Source organism: Prosopis cineraria, unplaced genomic scaffold (assembly GCF_029017545.1).
Source record: "Prosopis cineraria cultivar Desert tree isolate PC_DT_omini unplaced genomic scaffold, ASM2901754v1 PC4, whole genome shotgun sequence".
Classification (NCBI taxonomy): Eukaryota; Viridiplantae; Streptophyta; class Magnoliopsida; order Fabales; family Fabaceae; genus Prosopis; species Prosopis cineraria.
Window position 1 is genome coordinate 11,240,398 of NW_026555335.1, and position 24,117 is coordinate 11,264,514.

The following is a 24,117-nucleotide window of genomic DNA, read 5'->3' on the forward strand; positions in this document are numbered from 1 at the left end:
TTGAGAAATTATTACAAAAGGTCTCCCTTGAAAACACGGAGGTGTTGGGTGGGGGTGATGTATATATGAGAGGTGATATGACAGTGCTTAGGCTCACAAAAAATTTAATAACAAAAGCTTAGTAATTAGTAATAGGTTTTTTCCATTATTAAATTAGTGATGGATTCTTGTTTATCACTAAATTAGTAATACCATATTAGTGATAAAAATTAGTGATGACTGATCTGTTAATAAATCTAAAATTTGAAACAAATTTAACATATAAGTAATTTTATTTTTGTCTGGTAGTGAATGCTTGTTAAAAATTCAGGAATCTCAGGGTCCATGAAAAATGTTAAAAATTGTATAAACAATAAGAGAAGAAAATATAATGATAATGTCGAGGAAGTTGAAGTTATCTTTGTTACTCACAAAAATGACATATAATATATATATATATATATATATATGCAATTATGACCAGAGTCAAACAAAATAGCTATCTTTCATTTTCAAAACCCTTTTAGATGATAAAAAAAGACAGGATTAGAAGCTTTGCCATAAGACTTTTCCTACTTTTGATTTCTCACTATTCAATTAACACAATCATAAAGTCGTAATTGTACCTTATATAAAGTCAAGAGACCTCAACTACCATTCAACATCAAGGGCAACTCTCTGGATAGGCTTTGATTTGTGTGTGTGTGTGGAACACTTTCTAAAAATTTGAAATTAATTTATGATTTATTTTTGCCACGAACTTAATTTACGATTCAGTCCAAATCTGAGATACTAGGTGCCGTTTTTTTTTTTTTTTTTGGGTTTGGGTCAAAGAGACACTGTGTGCTGTTGAGGTAAATCAAATAGATTATTGTGTGCGAGTTTATTAAGTTATCAGTTTCTGGGGCACCGGGGTACCTGCTCTTCCGAAACAAAGTTTTCAACAATCAATGTATTATTAATTCATTAAATTAGTACATGGAAATTAAGTATGTGTATTCTAATAAAAAAAAATTGAGAGAATATCAATGAAGGAGTCTTGAACAAATTTAACATTTAACAAGGATTTTGTAAACATTAATTAACAAATTAATAAGTGAAGTTATTATTTAAACAAGTATTATTTGATCTATCTATGACCCTAGTCAAATATTAAATTTTTTTTTAAGAATCCCTCATTTATATTCTTCCTACATTAATTAATTCTGAAGAGAGAAAAAATAACATATAGTCTTGACTTATAAATAGGACTTATGATAAGAGAAATTCTTACACCCGATACGCCGCCTCGTTCATGGGTTTTTTCAATAAAAATATATCATGTTAGCACCAATTTAATCAACAAATAAGGAGATGAAATGTAAATGTTGATGATTCATTAATCCTTTTTATAGTGTAAAAATGTCATTAAGTCTTTACCTTAAAGATTCAAAACTATGATTTTTTTTAAGAAAATAAAAGAATCGAGAACTACTAGTTGAGTGTCTAATTTGGTTTCTTTTCATGAATTTGACTATTCTTCGCATTTTATTCAGTTTAAAAAAAATTAATAGATTGAAGTTATGAACAATTCAATGTTATATAACTTTTCATGGAATAATTTGCTCCAATTTCTTACTAACTGCTCCCTCCGTTTGTTTATGTGTTTGTTTTTTTTAATAATGGCTTGTTAATATTATCTATTTTATGTAGATTAAAGAATTAAGTTAGAATTAATTAATATTTTTAAAATTTCAAGACTCCCAATGAAGTTCATAAATTGGAGGATTTTTTTTATTAGTTATTTAGGAATTTCTTTTGCAAGTTTGGGAATATCAAGGCAAATAACATAAAAAAAATTAATTTTAAAAAAACAGAATTATGAATAAAAAAAATAAAGAATTTTACCATCGGGGTTGGATCTAGCAGAAAAGACTAATATCTCATAATATGATGAACTAAGACTTGAATTTCTATTAGGAGGAGCGCCCATATTTAGCATTTGACAATACCTCAAATATGATTGCCTTTAATAAAAAAGTTTTTGTAAAAAAATAAAAAATAAAGAGTTTTATAGAAAAAAAACTGGAGAGATAATAATTGATCTTATATTAATGCCAAACCAGATGTTATAATTGGAACACAAATTTTATTAATGCGTTGAGATAGACAAAGTAAAGGAATATGTAATGAACATGTATAATAAATCAAAATCGCTACAATTTTAAAGTGAGAAATTCTTACATAAATTTAATACATCATGTCATCCATAATTTATTCAATAAAAACTTAACATGTTAGATGATTATAAATATAAATTTATTTTATCGTTGATGATGATGGAAAGAGAAAAGATAAGAAAGAAAATTTCAAAAATAAAGCTATTAAAAATAATATAAGACTTTATTTGATTAAATTGATGCTAACATGACATATTTTTATTAAATAGATCATGAATCATGTGATGTATTGGGTACATGCATGAATTTCTCAAATTTATTGTATGTTTGTTATCTGAGCTTTAACTAATTTTTTTTTTTATTCAATCACTTGGCATTATGGAAAAATTAAATGTATTACTACCTCTCACTTAGATTAATTCAAACCCCCACTATATACTGTTATTCGAACTTGAGACTTTAGACTAAGCTAGCCCAACTTTTTCAGCCAATTGAACGAAGCATCCTCAGTGAACTTTAACTAATTGTGACATTGTTATACACTTTTGTTTATTTTATATATCATTCTATAATATACACATCATTTTATTCTAGTTATAAAATATTATGTATTCATAAATCTGGCACAAATTTAAAAGACAAGTCGGATAGAAAAAGAGGAAAGGTTGGGGGGGGGGGGAGACAACTCAATCTTTATTCAATTGCCATTAGATCATTAATAATTGTGAACTGTTATTTGTCTGATTACTTTAATCTTTTAAATAATTAATAAATATATTTACAAAAAAGAAAAAAACTTATCCGCATACTTGTTTAGGTATGTGTAGTTTTTTTCCAATTAAATATGAATAAGTGAATTTCAAAATTTAAAATATGGCCAAAAAAAGAATTTCAAATTTTAAAATAAATTAAAATACAATTGCTTGTAACAATGGCCAGCGATAGCGTAAATAATGCTAAAAAAATCATATAATTGTAAAACATATAATTGCAAGTACCTGAATTTGTTTCTTTAGAAAAACATATAATTTACTTTTACAATAAAATTAATCATAAAATTGGTAAATGAATTTTGAAATTAAATGAAGCATTCAACATAGTTTAAAATAATATAAAAAGGAAAGTTTTATGTAACTCTTATTGAAATAAAAATATTTACAAAATTATCAAATACCATTTTTGGGAAACAAAGAAAAGAAAAGGAAAATAAACTTAATTCATCTATGACCATTTCCTTATCTATGACCAGTCTCCGTGGGTCAAGCGAAACTGAAGTTGTGAGTCGTCGTCGTCGTTCTCAATGACCAGCGGTATATTTCGAGAAACTCAACACGCGTTCCGGCTGCGACTGGTCAAACTCATGAATTTTAACCAAGATTCATATATAATATAGGGAAAATTAATTTTCCCTGTAATTTATCAATTTCTCATAATTTCTATTTTATTCCGTTAATCTACATGCGCCAATCGCCGGCTTTCATGAGTTTTTGGCTGGCACGGACCCAAAGCGACTCGTTCTTCGTCAGCGACTTGTATCTAGAGAGAGAAGCACGAAGCAGAAACAGCCCAGAAAAACAACGAATCATCCTCTTCTACAATCCCAAACGACAAAGCATCAACGCTTCCATATTTATATATTAGCAACTTTCTGTGTCTCTCTGCGTGCCGTTTCTTCTGTGTGTTCATCTTATATTGCGTTTGCCCTAGATCTTTCAAGAGCATTTGGTTCTTGGAGATCTTTGATCGTTTCGAGCTTCGTTGCAGCTCAAGCCAAAGCTTACAGGTACTACTACTGCTTGTTTCCATGTTTCTTTCAGTGGCTTTGGTTTCATCAAGAGGGATTTTTTTTTTATATTTTGTTTTTTGTTTTTCTGTTTGAAATTATTTTCGTTTATTTGTTTCGTTTGGGGGCGACGACGAGGGATGAAGTGAAAGAGCCGGAGAAAGGAAGAACCCTCTTTGAATTACGTGGGTTATGTAATGTTTTCAGAGAGTCATTTCTATCTATATTTTATTACTTGTTTGCTTACTTAAAATGCATGCAGTGGGGCTTGGGTATCCGTGTCAGGTTGACCGGTATGTGTGACAGAGTATGCATTTTCGATTTGAATTTTGTCTCTCGTTTCTTCTTGGGAGACTGAAATTATGGTACTGGGGCTCTCAATTTATGCTTCGAATTTTGATGATCGTTTACTATATGGAAAGATTCTTGACAAGTGTATAGTGTAGAATTTTCCCGCTATTTCAATTTATATTTTAGGTTTGTACAAGATCCACACTTGCAACTAGTTGTTGTCGAATGGATATTTAAATTTTACTTCCGCCACTCGAAGTCTCCAATTTGCAATCCAATCTGATATTCTAGCGATAAGTTATGTTGGACTGAATCTTATGTCTAAAGATTGTATCCGTTGACATCTGGAACTCTGAATATCAACATTAGGGTCTCTTCTTTTGTTCGTTAGCATGCAAATCCATTTGGGCAGGGATATCTGTGTAAAGATTTGAGTTCTTTTGACTAGCTGAATATAATTTTAATGCATTCGTTATATGTTTTAATTTCTGACTTTTCTGCTACAATCTGCTGAAGGTTTATTGTGGGCAATATAAGTTGGTTTCAAGCGTTTGAGGAAGGTAAATGTTGATGAAAAGGAGAACTGTTAGAGGAGAAGCTTAAAGCATTTTCATATATGAAGACACCAAAAGTTTGGCGTCTAGGAATGGGTGAAATGCAGATCTTGTCTGGTTCTCGCCATCGCCCTCCATTGAAGAAGCCACTGTGGATTATTGTCTTGGTTTTATTTGTATGCCTGTTTCTAATATGTGCTTACATATACCCAACAAACAGCAGTTCTTCCTGTTATGTGTTTTCTTCCAAAGGATGCAAGGTTTTTGCAGATTGGCTTCCACCTCCTGAAAGGGAATACACAGATGAAGAGATTGCATCACGTGTTGTGATTCATGATATTTTGAATGCACCCCATACCCTTCCCAAAAATCCCAAAATTGCCTTCATGTTTTTGACACCTGGTTCTCTTCCATTTGAAAAATTGTGGGATAGGTTCTTCCAAGTAAGGATGTCTTACACGTCTTTTTTGTCAGTTATATTTATTTCTTTCTTTGTTTCATGCTTTCTATCAATTTGTGTGTTGCTGAATATTTTATTTGTGGCGAGCCAATTCATTTCAAAATCTTAATTTGTTGTGCAAAGACCTAGAAATGTTTTAATTATGTTTTGTGCTATATTTTTCTGTAGATATAGACAAAAATAATTCAACTTAAACTTGGTAATCCTTTAAGCTCAGACAAGGAATGTGGGGTAAGAGTAATGGTTTCAATATTGCATTTTTGAAAATATAAAATGTATAGCAATGTTTTATTTTTTGGTCAGAATATAGCAATGTATTTAAAAAATTTAAATGGTATAGTGGTTATTGTAACTTGTCCTGGTCCTAATATTTACTTTTCCGGCCCTTTTAGATAAAGATTGTGTTCTTGGGAACATTTAGTGTAATAATTAATGTTGCCTTGGGGGCTTGCCTGCTAGTTACATTTAAGCTTTTTGATTCTCAGAAGTTGTCTTTCACATTGATTTTCAATACAAAATGTGAAGCAGGTCTGTCTCACATGAATTGTTTTATATATAGTTTCTCTCCCTTATTTGTTGGTTTATTGTCAGTGTCTTAAGTATAATAATCATTAGTTGTGTATTCATGGAAAGAATGCTTCACTTCTTTTTGACAGGGTCATGAAGGCAAATTCTCTGTTTATGTGCATGCTTCTAAAGCCAAACCTGTTCATGTGAGCCGGTATTTTGTTAATCGGGATATACGCAGTGATGAGGTGCATAAATTGGCCTGTAATTGTTCTGCTCTGTTTCTATCATTTATGAGTTATGTTCATGAGCTAGCCTTGGCCTGCAAAAAGCTATAATTCTGCACTACTTATCTATTAAATGAATGAGAATATGAAGCTTGTTTAATTAAATGAGTCTAGTTGGAATATTTGATTCTCTGCATGTTAAGCTTACTGACGGTTACCCGCTTGTTTATTCACTAACATCATCTTGGAAATCAGTAAGTGTTATAAATTTCAATTTCATTATTATTTCTTCTTTTTTTTGGAGCAATGTTGTAGCGTACTGTCATTAGTTGGTTGCTTCCTTTAACCATTTTTAAATAAAAAATAAATGGTGAAATGTACACATAAGCTGAGCTATTGATTGCCGTTCAAGTTGTAAAATAATAATGGCAGTTAGCTGGAGAAATCATCAATTGTTTTATATAATGAGCTGCTCTAGTATTTAGTAGTTGTCTTGTCACAGGTGGTATGGGGGAAAATTTCTATGGTTGATGCAGAGAGACGGCTGCTGGCTAATGCCCTGCAAGATCCAGACAATGAGCATTTTGTTTTACTCTCTGATAGGTCAATGAGCCATGAAAAATTTAAATATTCAGTTCTTATTTCTGAGTAGCAGTAGTGGTTTTATTAACTCTGGTTTGTTTATATTATTTTTGCAGTTGCGTGCCACTGTATAATTTTGACTATATTTACAACTATTTGATGAACACAAATATCAGCTTTGTTGATTGGTATGCCAAAATTTGCTATGTGTATTTTATATATACTGGTTTAATTGGTAGTTATTCTGGTTTTGCAGTTTGTTTTCAACTTGCTGTCTTTTACTAATGGAGCTTTGCTTCTTTTTCTTCTTAGCTTTAAGGATCCTGGTCCTCATGGCAACGGCAGGTATTCAGAACACATGTTACCGGAAGTTGAGATGAAGAACTTTAGAAAGGGTGCACAGGTATTTCTCTTGCTGGAATCATGTTGGAACAGGAATAAAATATTTGAATTTGACTATGTACTTTGCTTGCTTATAATACTAGGAATTTAAAGTCTGGACATAATGCTACTGTTTAGACTATTTTATTTTGAAATTGCCCTCATCGGAGAATGCCAGTTAGATAATTAGATAAACGGGAATTTTTCATACCTTTTTTTGTAGGCTTTACCTTTGTACAAATAGCAACACATGCTATTAGTTGAGTCCTCTGACATAAAACTCGGACTATGAACCTATTGATAATAACAAAATATATTTTTCAATTTTTCCTTAATCCAAATCATTTTACTTCTGTTTTGAGCCCAACCTGAATTTTACTGCAATTCAATGTTGCTGCTCATGCATATCCAAGCAGTGTATGTTCTAAGTTAAGGCTCGGTGGTGCTTTGGGTTTACCTCTTTTTGTTTTTTGTTATCAGTTTATACCTTGTGTTACTCTAAATACATGTCGCACATTTTAATATGTCCTGGTTTCACTTTTTCCTGCAGTGGTTTTCTGTGAAGCGACAGCATGCTGTTATAATTATGGCTGACAATCTGTATTACTCAAAATTCCATACTTACTGCGAGGTGAAGTTATTCTTAAGCATAGCTAAATTTAAAATTGAAAGCAATTTTGTTAATTTTTATATGTATGAGGGGGTAAAAGCTAGTATAAGAACGCCTAGTGGTCAAACAAAGGATTTTTCTATAAAGATTGGACTACATCAGGGATCATCTCTGAGTCCTTATTTGTTCAACTTGATTTTAAATGTTTTGATGGAACATATTCAAGAGGAAATTCCGAAATGTATGCTCTTCGCGGATGATATAGTTCTTATAGCAGAGACAAGAAAAGGGGTTAATTGCAAACTTGAGTTATGAAAGAGGACATTGGAGTCGAAAGGTTTTCGTCTGAGTAGAAGTAAGACGGAATATTTATATTGTAAATTTAGTAAAGGACTATTCGACAATAATTTGGAAGTGAAATTGAGAGATCAAATTATACCTCAAGTGGAAAAGTTTAGATATTTGGGAGCCATTATTCAAAATGATGGCGAAATTAGTGGAGATATTTCACATAGAATTCAAGCTGGGTGGTTTAATTGGAGAAAAGCTAAATGAATTATTTGTGACCGTAAGGTGCCTAATAAACTTAAAGGAAAGTTTTATCGCACTGCTATCAGACCGGCAATGTTATATAGTAGTGAATGCTGGGCTCTAACGGGACAGCAAGAGCATAAAGTTGGAGTAGCAGAGATGAGAATGTTACGATGGATGTGCGGACATACACGTAAAGATAAAATTCGAAATGAGCACGTACGCGAAAAAGTGAGGGTGGCACCTATTGAGGAAAAAATGGTAGAAAATCAGTTGAGATGGTTTGGGCATATACAAAGAAGACCAAGGGAGGTACCAGTGCGAAGAGTGGAACATATAACTTTGAGTCCGATTAAGAGAGGTAGAGGAAGGCCTAAGAGAACACTCTTGGAAGTTGTTGAACGCGATCTCTTAATTAATAATATTCCTAAAAGCTTGATAAATGATAGAGCACAATAACGTCTTGCAATCCATGTAGCCGACCCCACCTAGTGGGATAAAGGCTTGTTGTTGTTGTTGTTTGTTGTTTAATATTTGGTTTCATGTTAAATTGACTATATCATCAGCTTTTGATTTAAAGTTGCTTTGTCAGCAAACCATGGACAGTATATATAATATTTCATTGTGTTTCTTGTGTCTGAGCTTTTGATTGTGTCCTGTATATGGTGACCAATGTGAACTCATATGCAATATGTTTACTGATTGAGTGTCCTTTCCCCATGAATGGCATTTCGAATAATTTCTTTTAAGTTTGTATGACGTGAAAGCTCTACACAAGGTGTAGTTGAGCCGTGAATTTTTATGTATTTTGGTGATAAATAGAGCAATAAGAAATACATCATATTGGACTTCCATGGACATTAGCTTAGAAGGATTTTCTATAATGTATGCAAGTCACTATTGAGTAACCAATTCAGTGCCATTTCTAAAATAAAGAAGTTTGCAATCTGTCTGTTATTTGTAACTGAATAGTTGCACCATAACTTCGCATGAAAAATGTTGAAGTTTCTGACATACCCTAATATCCTTCCCCTTGAGATGGGAAATTTTAATTCCTTCCTTTCATTTTCTTAATGACTTTGTGAATTCATCTGACAAGGAAATGGACCCGGTTGCTCAAAGCCATGGAAAAAGAAACTGATAACCTGTTGTCATATTCTGATAAATTTTCACGTTGAATATTCTGATGTGCATATTTTTTCTCACTTTTTTGTAATTTGGTGATTTTACCAAATAGTTCTTGATTTTGTCACACTGCTATTTCTGCTTCAATGGTTATAGCGATTGGATCATTTAGTTCTTTTTGATGATTTCAAAAATTGAGTCCCTGATATGCACTGCTGTTGGAACTAGGAAAGAGACACCTTATTGTCCTAAACAACAGAGAGCTGATAAGCAAATTCTGTGTTGTCATGTGTTTCATGTGTCTCTGAACTTTGACTTTTAATGTTTTATAATACTTGGTTGGACTGTTCAATTATTGATGAAGTTCTTGATGATTACAGCCTGGTGTGGAGGGGCGGAACTGCATTGCTGATGAACATTACTTGCCAACTTTTTTTCACGTGAGCATTTCACCTTAAATACATGTCTTTTTTTTTTTTTTTTGGTTTTTCACAGTTGTCAACCTTCAACTACTGATTGAGTTACTGTGGTTCAGATAATCGATCCTAGAGGAATTGCAAACTGGTCAATAACCCATGTAGATTGGTCTGAGAGAAAATGGCATCCAAAATCGTATAGGGCTCGGGATATAACGTATGAGCTTTTGAAGAATATCACGGTACAATTCTGTTAAAGCTACAACTTATATAGCAAATCTATGAGCGTTCTTGATCTATGTTTTTGTGACTGCATATTTCTTCTGAAACTGTAGTTTGCTAAGCAAATGTCAAGTCTCTGTCAGTGGCATGTTTTGATAATTCAAACTTTAGTGGTCTTGTCCTCCCACCATTGCGTTATGTAGTTCTGTTGTGGCAAACTCCTTGAAGCTTTTGTTTCTCACATGGGGAAGAGAATAGTGGACATTTCTGAGAGTTGACGCATTTAATTCTTGGAATTTCTTTTTAACTTTCAGCATCCATAGGATTTCACAACAATTTTTTGTTGTACTTGCAGTCCATTGATGTCAGTGTGCATGTCACCAGTGATGGGAAGGTATGGTATCTGAAAGCCGTCCTAGTTAGTTCTGTTGAGTTTGCACAGAGTAACCTAACAAAAACCTCGTGTATCTACAGAAAGAAGTGCAAAGATGGCCTTGCTTGTGGAATGGGATTCAGAGGCCGTGTTACCTATTTGCCAGGAAGTTCACTCCTGAAACACTAGACAATTTATTGCATCTTTTTGCCAATTACTCATCACCTTGAGCCAACTATTTTTGATCTGATTCTTTGGTCGAATCAGTTGTTGCTTTCGGCCTCCATCTTCGTCTCTCATTGGCATGAGAGTTGTAAATTGCAGCATATTTATTGAGGCTTGAGTGCCTGTCAGCCGCCATTATTGGGATTTGGAAGCAAGGGAAACTGGCATTTCATCAGGGTATGGCCTAATTTGGACCGGAGGCTAAGGAGGTAATGTTGCTCCCTTGAGGATAGATGCCTGAATTTTTCTTTCCATTTTGGGTTATCAATGCTCCTTGTTTCATGTAAAATTTTGGGGAATCTTATCCTAATTTATGGTGGCCAATCTTTGTAAAAGTTGCACATGTTTAGTTGAATATACAGCACCATACCGCTCCTTTAGAAGCTTGCTCCACAATTCCTTTTTCTTGGCTGACTCGTTTGTATGTTAGGGTTGAAGATCACTAATGATTGATGTATCATTTGAAATAGTGTTAGATATGAATAACAGAATTATGTTACTTTCATACTATCAAGTTGTGATCCCTTAACATTTCATAGATAAACATACGAATTATTCTTCCTTCAGAGAAGATTACGAAAAATAAACGTTAGGCTCTCTTTATGCACTATAAAGTTATGACAGTTAAAAGTTATAACTGTTTTAAGTTGATAACATATAATGTATTGCATTGTAGAAAACTCAGAAATTTGTCTCTTTTTACAAGATGGTCTTGAGTTTTGATCCTCAGTTTATGTATGTAGCAAAGCTAATTGAATGATGTGTGTGTGTGTGTGTGTTTTTTTTTTTTGGGTCATATGATAGATTAATCTCCACTGTCACATGTCAATAGAATGAAGGGAAACAACTTTTTGAATTGAGATGGAGGAGTGACATTTAAGTTTCAATAGGATGATTTTATTTAATTTAAGTCCTTACAAATTTTAAAATATAAAGTAGTTCTTTTAAGTTTTTAACTGGTATTTTCATATAATGTAATCTGTTTTCAATTTTAAAATTGAAAAAATGAGTTATAAACCCAACAAGATAAAATTGTAAATTTGGAAGGCAAAATTATAAATTCCTGAAAGTGTTAAAATAATCATATGAAATATTTCAAAATGTTTATATATATATATATATATTATGTGTATATATATTGTCAGAGAAGAAACATGTATTAGCATGAACGAAAGTGTTTGGCCATAGCCAGTTACAAACAAATCAGCCTTTGCCTGGGCGAGCACCTATAGCATCAAAACTCAACGTCAACCAGAGGGGGTGGGGGGCTTAATCGAAGATACAATCCAAGAGAGCTCAAGTTTGTAAGAAGCTATAATTTGAGGCTTAAAGTGCTGATGGTGTTAAGCTCAATCAGAATCTGGGTTTTGCTTAAAAGAATTCTCCAAAGAGCAAGAAGCGAAAAGGGAAGGAGGAGAATAAATGAAGGGATGACTCTGGTTTGATGGATGTCCTTGTGACAATTTGCCAAGTGGCTGATGTGAAATCTGTTGTTCATATTGACGAGAGGTGAGTTACCATGAGTGCTATAGTTTGAAACTGTTAGTCATCGGGGTCCTCCCTCGACCCCATCTACCTTTTCCTTTTGAAACCAGACAAAAACAAGATAGATTGGAGCACGTTCCAAGGAAACTTGGTTACCATGTGTTCATGGACCACCTACAGAAACAACAATTGTGGAATCATCTTTCTTGGTTGAATCTTGGTCATATGAGGAATCTTGGGTGTGCTTTGGAGATTTCAATGATTTTATATCTAGTGTGAGAAAAAGGAGGAAGGGTGCGACCTGGTAAGCATGCACGTTTTTTTTTTTAAAAAAAAAAAAGTTTTGCAACGTAATCATAAGTGATCATGCAAATTATTGTGGATTTCCCAAATCCAAAATTGATGTCTTGACATGAAACATGAGCTTCACAATATTTAAGATATTAAAAGAAACAATTATTATAAGAGATATTGTGAAGTTTTATAGAAAAAATGCAAGGCCAAAGAAAACAGAGAGATTAAAAGCAAAATTCACAAAATGAGAATCCAAATATAACTGGATTTCCCAAATCCCAAAAATTAATCTTAAGGAAAAAAAAGGAAAAAGAAGAGAGTTTAATTTATTTTTATTAAATTATGTGCTTTTTTGTAATTTTTTCCTGGGCTTGTTTTTGTAATTTTCCCCAATATTTTTTACAAGCGTTTATCAGAAAGCTGATCGAAGTAGCTTACGGTAAAACGCGCGTATGAGGTCAAAATCGATTTTCACCTTTTCTGACCGTTTGGCTAATTTACTGAAATAATCGATTTTGGAGGGGGAAAATCGATTTTTTTCCCTATCCAAACACACTCTTAATCTGAAATATGATTAAACAGATCTGAGCTAACCTTTTGCTTTTTTGTTTTTGGTAAAAACCTTTTACTTAATAAGAGAAACCATGGTATGTATAAATAGCCCATGCCTATCTAGTTGCCTCGCAAACAAAGAACCCTATTCAGTATACACAACAATTTCTCTTAGAACTTGCAAATAGATGCCTTCCTTTTTCAATCTCTCTCGTCTCTTTGTGCTCTTACTTCTTGTTTCAATAGGTTAGACCTTCTCTTTTCTTTTAATTTGCTGTGCCAATTAATGTGAAAAATGAAATGATTCAGCAATCTTTGCATTATACTCCCTCGGTTTCATTATATTTGTCATTTCAGGGGGAAAAAAAAAATTGCTTCACAATACATGTCATTTTAGACTTCCAAAGCAATACTTCCTCCTGTCTAAAATATAATCATCTCTTAATAATAATACGCATATCAATAAAATTTTTATTTTCATAAAAAAATATTTGTTTTTATTTTTTTAGTTTGAATTTATGATGAGTGAGAAAATCATAAATTCACAGACTCGAAAATCCAGATTAATAAATATAAAAGGTAAAATATTAATTTTTTAAATCAATATCAGCTGTAAGAAAATATTTATATTTTTCACTGGAGGGAGAATTTAATGACATTTTTCCTGTTTTATTCTTTCGAAGATACTCCACTGATTAAAAAAAATTATAAGGTTTAATAATAATTAATTAATGTTGTTAAAAGATGCTGAAAATGTGAAGGGTTTGTGTGATTTGACAGGAGGGATGATGGTCGGAGAAAGAGTGGAGGCTGCTAAAATATGCTCAGACCCGTACGGAGCGTGTGGTGCCGCAGGTAGATGTAATGAGCGATGCAAGCTAAGTCACAATGGAGGGCAAGGCACCTGTAACTTGGGCCTCTGCACCTGCAATTATCCATGTGGGCCCAACTCCGATGGGCCCAATTAGGATTGATTTGTGGGTCTGGGCCATTCATTCTGCGTTTTCGGCTTTACTGCAACTATCATGTCTTGTGTCTGTTATTTCTATTTTCTAAATTCTAAATAAATAACAACATTTACCATTAATTAAATAAACAACAATAATAATATCAAAAGTGAGCTTATTTTTTTATTTAAAAAAAATTCACATGTTTGAATTTACTTCCACGAATAGCATCGATATTTTTGGGCCAAAAGAATAAAATCCACCAATATTTATTAGAAAATTGAAAACAACAATTAATATAACTAAGTTTAGTAAAAGAGATTAATCTATCAGAACATAATGGATTAATGTTTGAATTTTTATCGAAAGAGATACTTACATATAATATCTTTTAGATGAGACTGCCTTTACCTCACTTTGAGAGTCTCGTGAGAAATTTTTCTAGTTAATTACTTTAACAATTTCCCATTTCAGCTCTTTTATGTAAAAGTCCAATAAATATAAGTAAGCAATTAAATAGTAAATAATTTTCATTCGTCGAAATACATGTACATTGGCTTTAGACTAATTGGTTCAACATGCTTTTTCAACTGTCCCATTTCAACATTTCAAAATAACTTGGCATTTAAAGTTATGTCCATATATTTTTTTTTTTAAAAAAAACTGTTAAATAAGTTAGATTACATCAAAATCGAATAGTATTTACTAAAATATATTTATATCAAATTATTAAAATATTGTTGCATTTGAACTCCGCTTCCTACCATTAATGACGGGCTAAATGATAAAAATTATGAATCAAAATTATCTTTAAATAGAATTAAAACTTAAAAACGAGGGGGAGCATGAATTGGGAGTAATGCCAAATTTTATAGAATTCATAATAAAAAAAATCATCTAGTTCTTATAATTTTTACTTATTTAAAACTCATTCTATGAAGTTTAACTTGATGCAATAAAGTCTCTCAAATTTTAATACTTTAATTTGTTAATTCTTACACTTTATGACAACTAAATTCCTAAAGAACTAAAATATTTTTTGAATGCGTAGAGACCAACGAACTATAAAGATGAGACTTGAGGAATTAGGTTGACTAAGTCAAATTACAAGAATTAAGTTCTGGCCACACGATAAAATCATAAAAAGATGATAAAAAAATCATCTCGAATAATAGAGCTGGAGTTTGGGCTTGGCTTTTCAATATTATGTGACAATTACATTAATATATGTCTAAGTCTACAAAAAAAAAAAACATATTTTATGTGAACAAGACAACAAGTCATACCAAAAGAACATAGAAAAAGTCAATAAAACAATAACCTATAATCCCAATCAAAGTAAAACTCTTTTGCTTTGAAATTCAACAAATTATTTTCAAATATCTTGATTACCACTCTAATATAGTAGTAGAGTTCATAAGCATTTTGAAAGGATTTAATTTTTAATTGAGTACTAAATTCGCTATAATCAATGATATACTCTAATTTCATGAAATTTTTATCACTCATCGCATGCAATTACTCCAAAAAAATAACCACTTTTAGAAGTTATTAAGAAAATCACATGCAACACCAATAATAAACACCACAACATAATTATTCCAAATTCTAACTTCATAATTTTCATCGATCCTCCCCACAACATCATAATAACAAAACTACACAAGTACACATAATATACTAAAAATTGTATAACTTATCATGTGTGTTTTTTACACAATTTCTTTGGGGAACATATTATAACTCACTTTTACGAAACCAATTAGTAATTAATTTTTTTTCCAAAAACATTGTATGAAAATATAAAAAAGCCATAGTATTCATAATTTATAAATTTGTTGTTCTATAATTTATATCAATTTCGATTCCATTGTAAATAGATATAATAGAATAAAATAAACAGAAATGCAATTATTATTGTACGTGAATAATGTTTATTTAATAAAAAATTAATATTTAAATTTAAGTTATTTATTACATGACCGAGATTCTATCAAAGAAATTAAAAGAAGCAATTTTTTTTTTTTCAAAAAAAGAGGGGGCTTTTTGGTTTTTTTTTTTTTTTTGGGTGGGGTGGTTGGGGTGAAACAAGAAAGGATACTATGGAAAGAAACTTTCTAGAACCAAAGCAAGAAAAGTAATTCACAAATCAAGCCTAAATTATCGTGGATTTCCTAAATCCAAAAAGCATGTCTTAAAATAGAGTATGAAAGAATTAAAGTAACCTTTTAGGCTTTTACTTAATTAACAAACCCACGATAGAATTAATTATGTACATATATATGTATATAGCTCATGACCAGCCATAGTTGCATCAGAAGGAACCATCACATGCGTACACAATAATATTTGGCTTAGAAATTGCATTTATGGCTTCCTTTTTGAAACTTCCTCATCTCTCAGTGCTCCTACTTCTTGTTTCAACAGATTTGACATTCCCCTCTATTTTTGTTTGTTATGCCAATTAATGTTAAAAAAAAGAGTTAAAGGAAAAATCTACACATTAAACAGTCGATTAAGGACACCCAGTATCATAAAATGAAGATATGTGCAAAAGTGCCTCAAATGTTAAATTAATGAGTAAAACTGTGCCATCTCCGTTCAAGTTAGTGAACATTGACTGTGAAAGTGCACATGTAAAATAACGGTTGAAATATTTGCTAATGCGTCCATGAAAGGTGATCCTTGTTGGCATTTCCTTGGTTGAGTCACAATTAATTCTCAAAAGCTTAAAGTTAGGTCTGGACAGTTTGTTTTTTCGCTAGGTCACATCTGAGAGTTGAAAGGTTGAGGTCTTTGGTTTGATATGATTTGAAATTGTGAAGATGACTTGGTAAGAGCATGGCAAAGAAAGCAAAAGGCAAAGCACGAGCGGGTGAGAGTTCAGAGAGTGGAGGAAGTGGGGTGCATGTGATAGGAGAATCTGCTACTAGAGTTATGGTATGCAAAAATGACAATACGGAATCACAAGCATCGATTCATTCAAAAAGTGTTGTTTTTTTTATAAAGTGTATAGTGAAATCCTATGGAAGCATTTTGAATTTGTTTTAATTGCTAATTTTAAAGCAAGATGGGTGAGGAGAACATGATATAGGGAGAGGGCAATCGTTTGGAAGAAATGGACTAGGTGACTCGAGTTGAGCATGTGGCCAAATAGTGTGAACAGGTTGACCCTGCAACCAAAGGATGGGAAGAGACTAAACAATGACTTCGATATGATTATGAAATAGTTATAGATAATATGATTTATGGTGATGGGTTATTGTCTGGAGATAGACAAAATAAATTGAAAAATGGGGAGGTATGTTAGATGCTCATGTAGAGCCAATGTAAGATATAACTAATGATATAGATGGATTTGATGACATAAAAGATATAGATGGTATTAAAGACATGATTGAAGAGGTTGTAGAACAAATAGATGTGTGGAAGGCTTTAATTTTGATGAGGATGTGTTTCATAAGGGTGAATAGTCTGATAATGAGGATGGGAGTTACAGGGGTGAAGAGTCTAATATAGATGATACTAAAGAGAGCTTAAATTTTGAATTTTATGATAGTGATGTGTTTGTTGGCACTAAGAATGATAACTTTGAGGAGTCTTTAGGGCATGATGATTATGATAGGCTTTTAAAGAAAGTGAGAAAGCTTGATGAGGGAGGAGAGGCAGGGCCTTTTAGTGTTGGGTTTGACATTTGCTGACAAGGAGGAACTTTGAAGGTCTATGGATAGATGTGCAATTAAAATACATAAATACTGCCATTACAAAGTTGTGTATAGCTTTTAATGAACACACAAAATCATGTACAACAAACAAAAAAAGACCCAAGATAGTAACAATACTATCATGACAAATTTAAACCCCCTTTCACAATTTTAAAGTTCAATTTCATTCTTTGCAAATCTTCCCTTCAACTTCTTTGGATTTGCTTTCATAGCAATAATATCTTCATAAAATCTCTGACCATAGTTTCCTTTCCTAAGTGGTGCATTCTCATCATAAAGTTTGTCTATATTATCAAGAAGCTCTTTAATCAAAACCTTCTCCCTCTCCTTTAAGTTGTTGTCATGCTAGGTGTAAAATCTCCCTTACTATTCTCCTATTAACTCTATTTCAAGATAATCAAGGGATTATCCCAAGTAGGATTACTAAATTTGTAAAATTTTAAATTAGGATCTCAAGTATTTCAAAATTTAAAACTCTCCAAAATATTATAACAAATCAAAAATCAGAGTTTATTTAATATGCGAAAGCATAGGAATCCAAAAAAGAATCAAAACATTTGCATAAAAGTTAAAAACAGTAAAACAGTGCAAAAAAAATAGTCATGCGCTGTGGCTTGTATGCCTCTGTGCCATGCACCATAGTGCATTACACACTTTTGACAGCATTGCTATTGTCATTTGACAACAGTAGGGGCAAACTAGGTATTTACAGAGAGCTTTGTTTTATCCTTAGCTAATAGCACAGGTTTTACAATTAAATTATTTCTCATTCAAAAATTGAACACACATTTCACAATTCTCTTTTTTCACAATTCAAACACATTTTGGGTGTCCCAATTTCATACCAAGCCAAAAGCCACAAATACACCCTAAACTACACTCATTAAACTATTACGAACCTATGTAATACACCACACTACAACATAACACTTCAAACGTAATTTTTAATGCTTAACCCCTTAATCATAAAAATAGGAGGGGGAGCCTCAATATTATCAAACATCAATTAATCTTCATCAATCACATGTCATATTCATCCTTCACTTGCACTAGTATTTTGGCTCGACTATAGATTTCACAATCAGTACATATACACCTTATAGTCCATAATACACAATTCAATTCGATAACCTATTAGTGCAAGTAAACTAAAAAAATATGAACAACCTTAGTTGGCAATATCATTTGAATTATACACATAATAATAATCAAGATATATGAGGCTTACAAGTTTTTTAGGATAGACTCCTAAGGCTCGAATTGTTTTCCTTAGTCTTGACCCAATGAGTTAGTTTCTATAATATTAAAAAGAAAAGGTGAGTACAACCACTCAATAACTAAGATTCATCTAACTTATACTAATGCATGTTAATTGATTTAAATGCAAGTGGCAAACGATATCATACTCAAGTCAAATTAACATATTCAAGCATATATTTGCCTTTTTCATTATTAATAGCAATGATTTGTGAGATAATCTCATAAGAATCAATGTTCATAATAATACAATATTAATCACAAAATTTCATCTTAAGGAATATAATACAAACAACTATATGCCTTTTTTATTACAATATACATGATCATATCTCACTTATATCCTTGTTATACCTTTGATATAAAACTGTGGGCTATAACACACAGGGATTGTCTATAAAATGAGACTACCTAGCCATTCACGTATGAGAGGCTTCTTGGTCAAGGTTGCCTAGCTCACTAATAGGTCACAATTTCTCCCAAATCTTAAGTTGTAGAGTATCATTTTTCTTAAACTAGCTTCTTTATTGAACGAGTAAAAAATTCATTTGGTTTGAGTCCCTTGCTAAATAAGTAGAATAATCCCTTATTGAATAAATGAGACAATAAGTATAAATAAATCCAAGCAAACCATCAAGCTCTAATGATAGCCTTACCATATGGATTTTAATTCTTTACTCCTCTTCTTAAGCGAACTCTGCCTCTCATGATCATGTAATGCATAAAGATGCGATTTCTCATAGTTCTCACATATTACATGCTTATCACATAACACGTTACATCATTGAACTCCTCTCTACACACATTTATAGAACTTCATTTACAATTATTCATGGAACTCCACAAATGACATATCATTGAACTCCATAGTGTCATATCATTGAACTCCACATTGTTATGTCATATAATCTCACATAAGCATGTCATTAAACTCCACAAACATAATTTCATTGAACTTCACATATCACATAATTGTTGAACTCCTCATAATACACAATCATTAAACCCTATTCACACAATTGTCATTAAACTTCTTTTACACATAATCATCGATTTTTTTTTCAAATATTTAATGCCACACTTGCATTTCAAAAATTTCACACATCTCAATTATAATATTTAAATCAATAAATCAATCAACAAATAAAAGTACAAGAAAGAATTCTCCTAGGATGTTACACTAGGTGAAGAACCCACAACCACCACGCTGTTGAATTAAGCCTCAACATCATAATTTCATCAATCGTATTAAAGGGAGGGAGGATAAATTAATTTGAAAACCTTGTACTTGGTATAAAATCTTTTACTTGGGTTACCTTTGGTTCATGCCTTCCATCTAGGTGCCACCAAGCCACAATGGCAATACCTTGTTGAAGTTTCATATTCCTCCTCATAGCGACCATTTCTAATGATCACAACCCTTTTCCTGCTACTTCCAGTGGTCGACGATGAAGATGACACCATACTAGTACTCGATGAAGATGAAGACCCTTTTTATTGCTAGTGCTTGTGCTTCTGTTATGGTTGGTGTACTATTTATTACTTTTAAAGGGTCAAATTTAATAGGGAAGAAGAAGCTATGTTGACACATCAGCAAATATTTCAACTGTTAGCTTATGTGTGCACATTCATAGTCAACATTCATCAACTCAAATGGAGATGGCACAATTGCACTCATTAATTTAACGTCACCCATCTCTACTTTATGATACTAAGTGCTCCTAGCTTATTACTTTATGTATAGATTTTTCCTTTAACCTAAAATGAAATGATTCAATAATCTTTGCAAGTCATTAGTTTTATAAAGCGTTTGGCATGAAATGCAAAATGTTGAGTGAATTCTTAAAAGTTTGAACTACATACGAATTATTTAGGTTGGCTAAACTTATAAAAAAGCTTGAATAAGTGTGTGTTTGGATAATATCCTAACTTAGGTTAGGATGATCCAAACCTAAGTTGGGATGTAAAAACCCCATCAAATCTTATTTGGAAAAAAATAAAACTGAACGGGCGTTGGGTGTATAACGAGCGTTTTCTCTAAAGCTACACAAGGGAGCTTATCTGCTGAGTGTTGAGTCTGGCGGTGGACATTGGGTTCATTTAAATGCTTTTTTATTTTTTATCCATATTCTCTCTCTTTGATTTTCTTTGCCTTCACCCGTCTTCAAGGTCTTCAATTCATCTCCTTTTACTTGCCGCAAACCTGACCTAACTAGTGATTGTGCTCGCCGTTGCCATCCGTCAATTGTGTGTTGCTCGTGTATTGGGTTTCGTGCTACTCGCCGTTGTCCCTTCTTCTTCTTGTATTAAGATAGAGTTGCATCCCTTCTTTGCCTACCGAAACAGCACCAAAGTACCTTCCGTGGTTGCCGTTTGCTTTAAAATTTGCCAAATCTACTCCCTATGGCCTCTGTTTTTCTTGTTGCAGTGATCATGTAATGCTGTCACGAGGAGAATGATGAATGGTGAAACCAATAAGATCAGCAATGATACTGTGGGTCATGAATAATTTCCTATAAGGGATGTTTAGGATTGCCATCATGAAATAGGAGATTAAGAGCTTTCCCAGTTAAGTTGGTCTGAGGTTTCAAAATTCACCCAATAAGGTGATCGAGTTTATGGGCTATTGCTGAGAACTATACCATGAACATTTTATTTCTTTGTGTGCCATTGAAGTTTTAATTTGATGATATATGTATAGTATTAGGACTGTCTGTTTCTTTATTTCTCGAACAATATTCATGTGCTTGTTATCTTGGAAAAATGAATTTATTTTAGTTTTTATAATTGAATATTTTAAATTTTATCATTTCATTATACCTTATTAAAAATTAATATTTTTTATTTATCAATGTATTTTATATTTTCAATTTACTTTTTTTAAAAAAATTATAATTTTAAGTTTAGTATTTTTTTAAAAATATCAAATTAATCACAAATATATATATATATATATATATATAAATTTATGTCTTTTTTTATTATTATACTTTTAAACTGACTTTTGAATCAAATCATCCAAACAAATTTTAATTTATCTAACTGACTTCTGAAAAAAAGGTATCCAAACAAAAATCACATTAAAGTCACAGACATTTTTGCTAACCTCAGTTTGCTAACTTCAGTTGAGTCTTAACCTTAGTTGTAAATTTTTTAATCCAAACACACCCTAAATAAGTTTGGTCTTAATCACTTTAGGTTTCAGGCTTATTTAGGTTGGCCCAAATAATTGAATTACTAATTTTTTTAAAAAAAGTAAAAATAAATTTTGATTTCTACTATAAAATTAATTATTTTATATTATAAAAAATATAAAATATATCTTCGAGACAATTGTAGAAGAATCAATTTTTTTAAAAAAAATTATTCATCTTAAAATTTAAAAATCAAGATTTAAATACATCTTAAATATTTTTTGATAGATTTTATAAATTAAAAAAAACAAAAATAACAGTGTCAATGTTTTTAGTTTTTATGAAAAATACATAATAATATACTCAAATATATGGTCTTTTAGTATAAAATGAGCAACAATTTAAAGAATTAATTAATATTTAATATATATATATTTTTAAAAGGGTAATTTTTTTATTCAAGTATTAATGTTTAGGCCTATTTAGGCTGACTTGTCAAGTTTGGCCTACTGGCTAGCCTTAAAATGTGATAAAAAGATTTCCTAAACTTTCAAGTTTGTGCATATATGTTATTACAAAGCATATGTTATTTACCAGATACTTATTTAAAATTTATTTATGCAAATAACTTATACTTTTAAGTTATATATAGATAACTTGGTAAACATTAAATCTTGTTTACAATAAAAACCTTGTCACATAACATTTCATTAATGAAATACTGGACAAATTAATAACAGAGGAGTTATATGCATAAACATAAAAATGAGATAATAAACTTTTAATCTTTTAAATTTTTTGGCAATTTTTTTTTTAAATTTATCTTAGTTATAGTTTAGTTCTTCAAGTTTAATTTTTATTAATTTAGTTTTTGAGTTTTTTAAAATTATCATGTTAGTCCTTGAGTTTTTAAATATAAATTTATTTTCATATTAATCTAGTGTGTAAAGTATATTAATGATTTGATACATATATGTATAGCTAAATGAAAAAATTAGTCCTCAAATCAACTTAATTTTGTTTTTTGAAATTTCTAATTATGTTTTTTATGTCTAAAATAATTACACTTCTTTTTATTAATCTATGTTATCAATATTTTGTTATCGGAGACAGGGGAAAAAATACTCATAAAGTGGTCAGTAAGGGCACCTAGTATCCTAAAGTGAGAAAAAAGGCAAAAATATCCATAACGTTATATGAATGGGTGTAAAAGTAACTAGACCGTTAACTTTAATTTAACGCCGTTAACTTTGACCGTTAAATACTGACTGTGCATGTTACGTGTTCGTATTTGCTGATGTTGTAACAGTCCTCACCTCACCCCATTGGGGGTCTTTGGATTGGGCCAACCCACCTCACGGCAGTGGAAGCCAACTTTCCCCAAGGTGTTACTTGGGTTATTTCTCACTCTACCAAAGAGGTCTTTTGAAGCTTTCCCAAACTCAAACCTCCAATTTCTACCACCTTAAGGAAGTTGAAGTTAAGTTTAGTATCATTGAGTCAAGTTGATAAAAAAAATGTTATTATCACTATATAAAATCAACTTGACTCAATAGTACCAGACTTAGCCTCAACTTCTTTAAGGTGGTAGAGGTTAGAGGTTTGAGTCTGAGAAGGCTCTAAAAGACCTCTTGGGTGGGGTAAAGAATAACTCAAGTACTACCTTGGGGAAAACTAGCTTTCACTGTAGTGAAGTGAGTTGGCCCAGTTCAAAAGACCTTTGGTAGGGTGGGGTGATAACTATTATAGACATGGGCTAATAAAGGGGTAAAAATACCCATGAAGTCATCAGTCAGGAATAAAAATACCCATGAAGTCATAGATCAGGAGCAAAAATACCCATAATGTTACCAGAGTTAGTGTAAAAGTATCAATCCATCTAATCCCTTAAATATTGACTGTTTAGTTGACACCTAAGCAGAAGTTGATATTTTTTCACTGATATACAAAAAATATTCCCAGATAAATTTTTACAGATGTTGATCGATCACCGTATAAGTGCCTATAATGTTACTCTAGTGGGTGTAATAGTGACCAATCTGTAACACTTGCCCCGAGTGTTATCCAAAAATCACATAATTCAAAATAAACTAAATGTGGTTAAGGAGTTGATCCTCTAACCAACTTAAGAAATAAATCATTTAAAACCTTAAAAAAAAAAAAGTATAGGTTCTACCTATAGTGTACAAAAGCAAGCTAGATAAAAGTGGAATAAAAGATGCTGTCATGACAGCCCTCCCGGGCTAACTTTCGGGAGGCATCGTTCCATTATTCAATCTCAGATCGAAGTGATTTTAA

At 31.7% G+C, this 24,117-nt stretch overlaps 1 protein-coding gene across 2 annotated transcripts; it reads left to right on the forward strand.

Annotated features, from left to right (window-relative positions):
* Nucleotides 1-3,593: 3,593 nt before the first annotated feature.
* LOC129308744 (glycosyltransferase BC10-like) lies at nt 3,594-10,930 on the forward strand. 2 transcript variants are annotated; one of them, XM_054950081.1, is made up of 11 exons: nt 3,602-3,921; nt 4,729-5,209; nt 5,883-5,981; nt 6,463-6,563; nt 6,659-6,730; nt 6,855-6,945; nt 7,474-7,554; nt 9,570-9,629; nt 9,725-9,847; nt 10,183-10,221; nt 10,302-10,930. In XM_054950081.1, the coding sequence occupies exons 2-11, from the start codon at nt 4,829-4,831 to the stop codon at nt 10,428-10,430; spliced, it is 1,176 nt and encodes a 391-aa protein (XP_054806056.1). In that variant the 5' UTR covers nt 3,602-3,921; nt 4,729-4,828; the 3' UTR covers nt 10,431-10,930. The 2 variants fall into 2 exon arrangements, with proteins under 2 accessions (XP_054806057.1, XP_054806056.1); XM_054950082.1 differs by lacking the exon at nt 10,302-10,930 and having other exon boundaries at nt 3,594-3,921; nt 10,142-10,221.
* The last annotated feature ends 13,187 nt before the right edge of the window (nt 10,931-24,117 follow it).

Coding starts and splice junctions, on each gene's coding strand:
- LOC129308744 (XM_054950081.1), top strand. CDS start 4,829: ATGAAGACACCAAAAGTTTGGCGTCTAGGAATGGGTGAAATGCAGATC. Junction 6,564..6,658: donor TTTGTTTTACTCTCTGATAG/GTCAATGAGCCA, acceptor TTATTTTTGCAG/TTGCGTGCCACTGTATAATT. Junction 6,946..7,473: donor ACTTTAGAAAGGGTGCACAG/GTATTTCTCTTG, acceptor TTTTTCCTGCAG/TGGTTTTCTGTGAAGCGACA.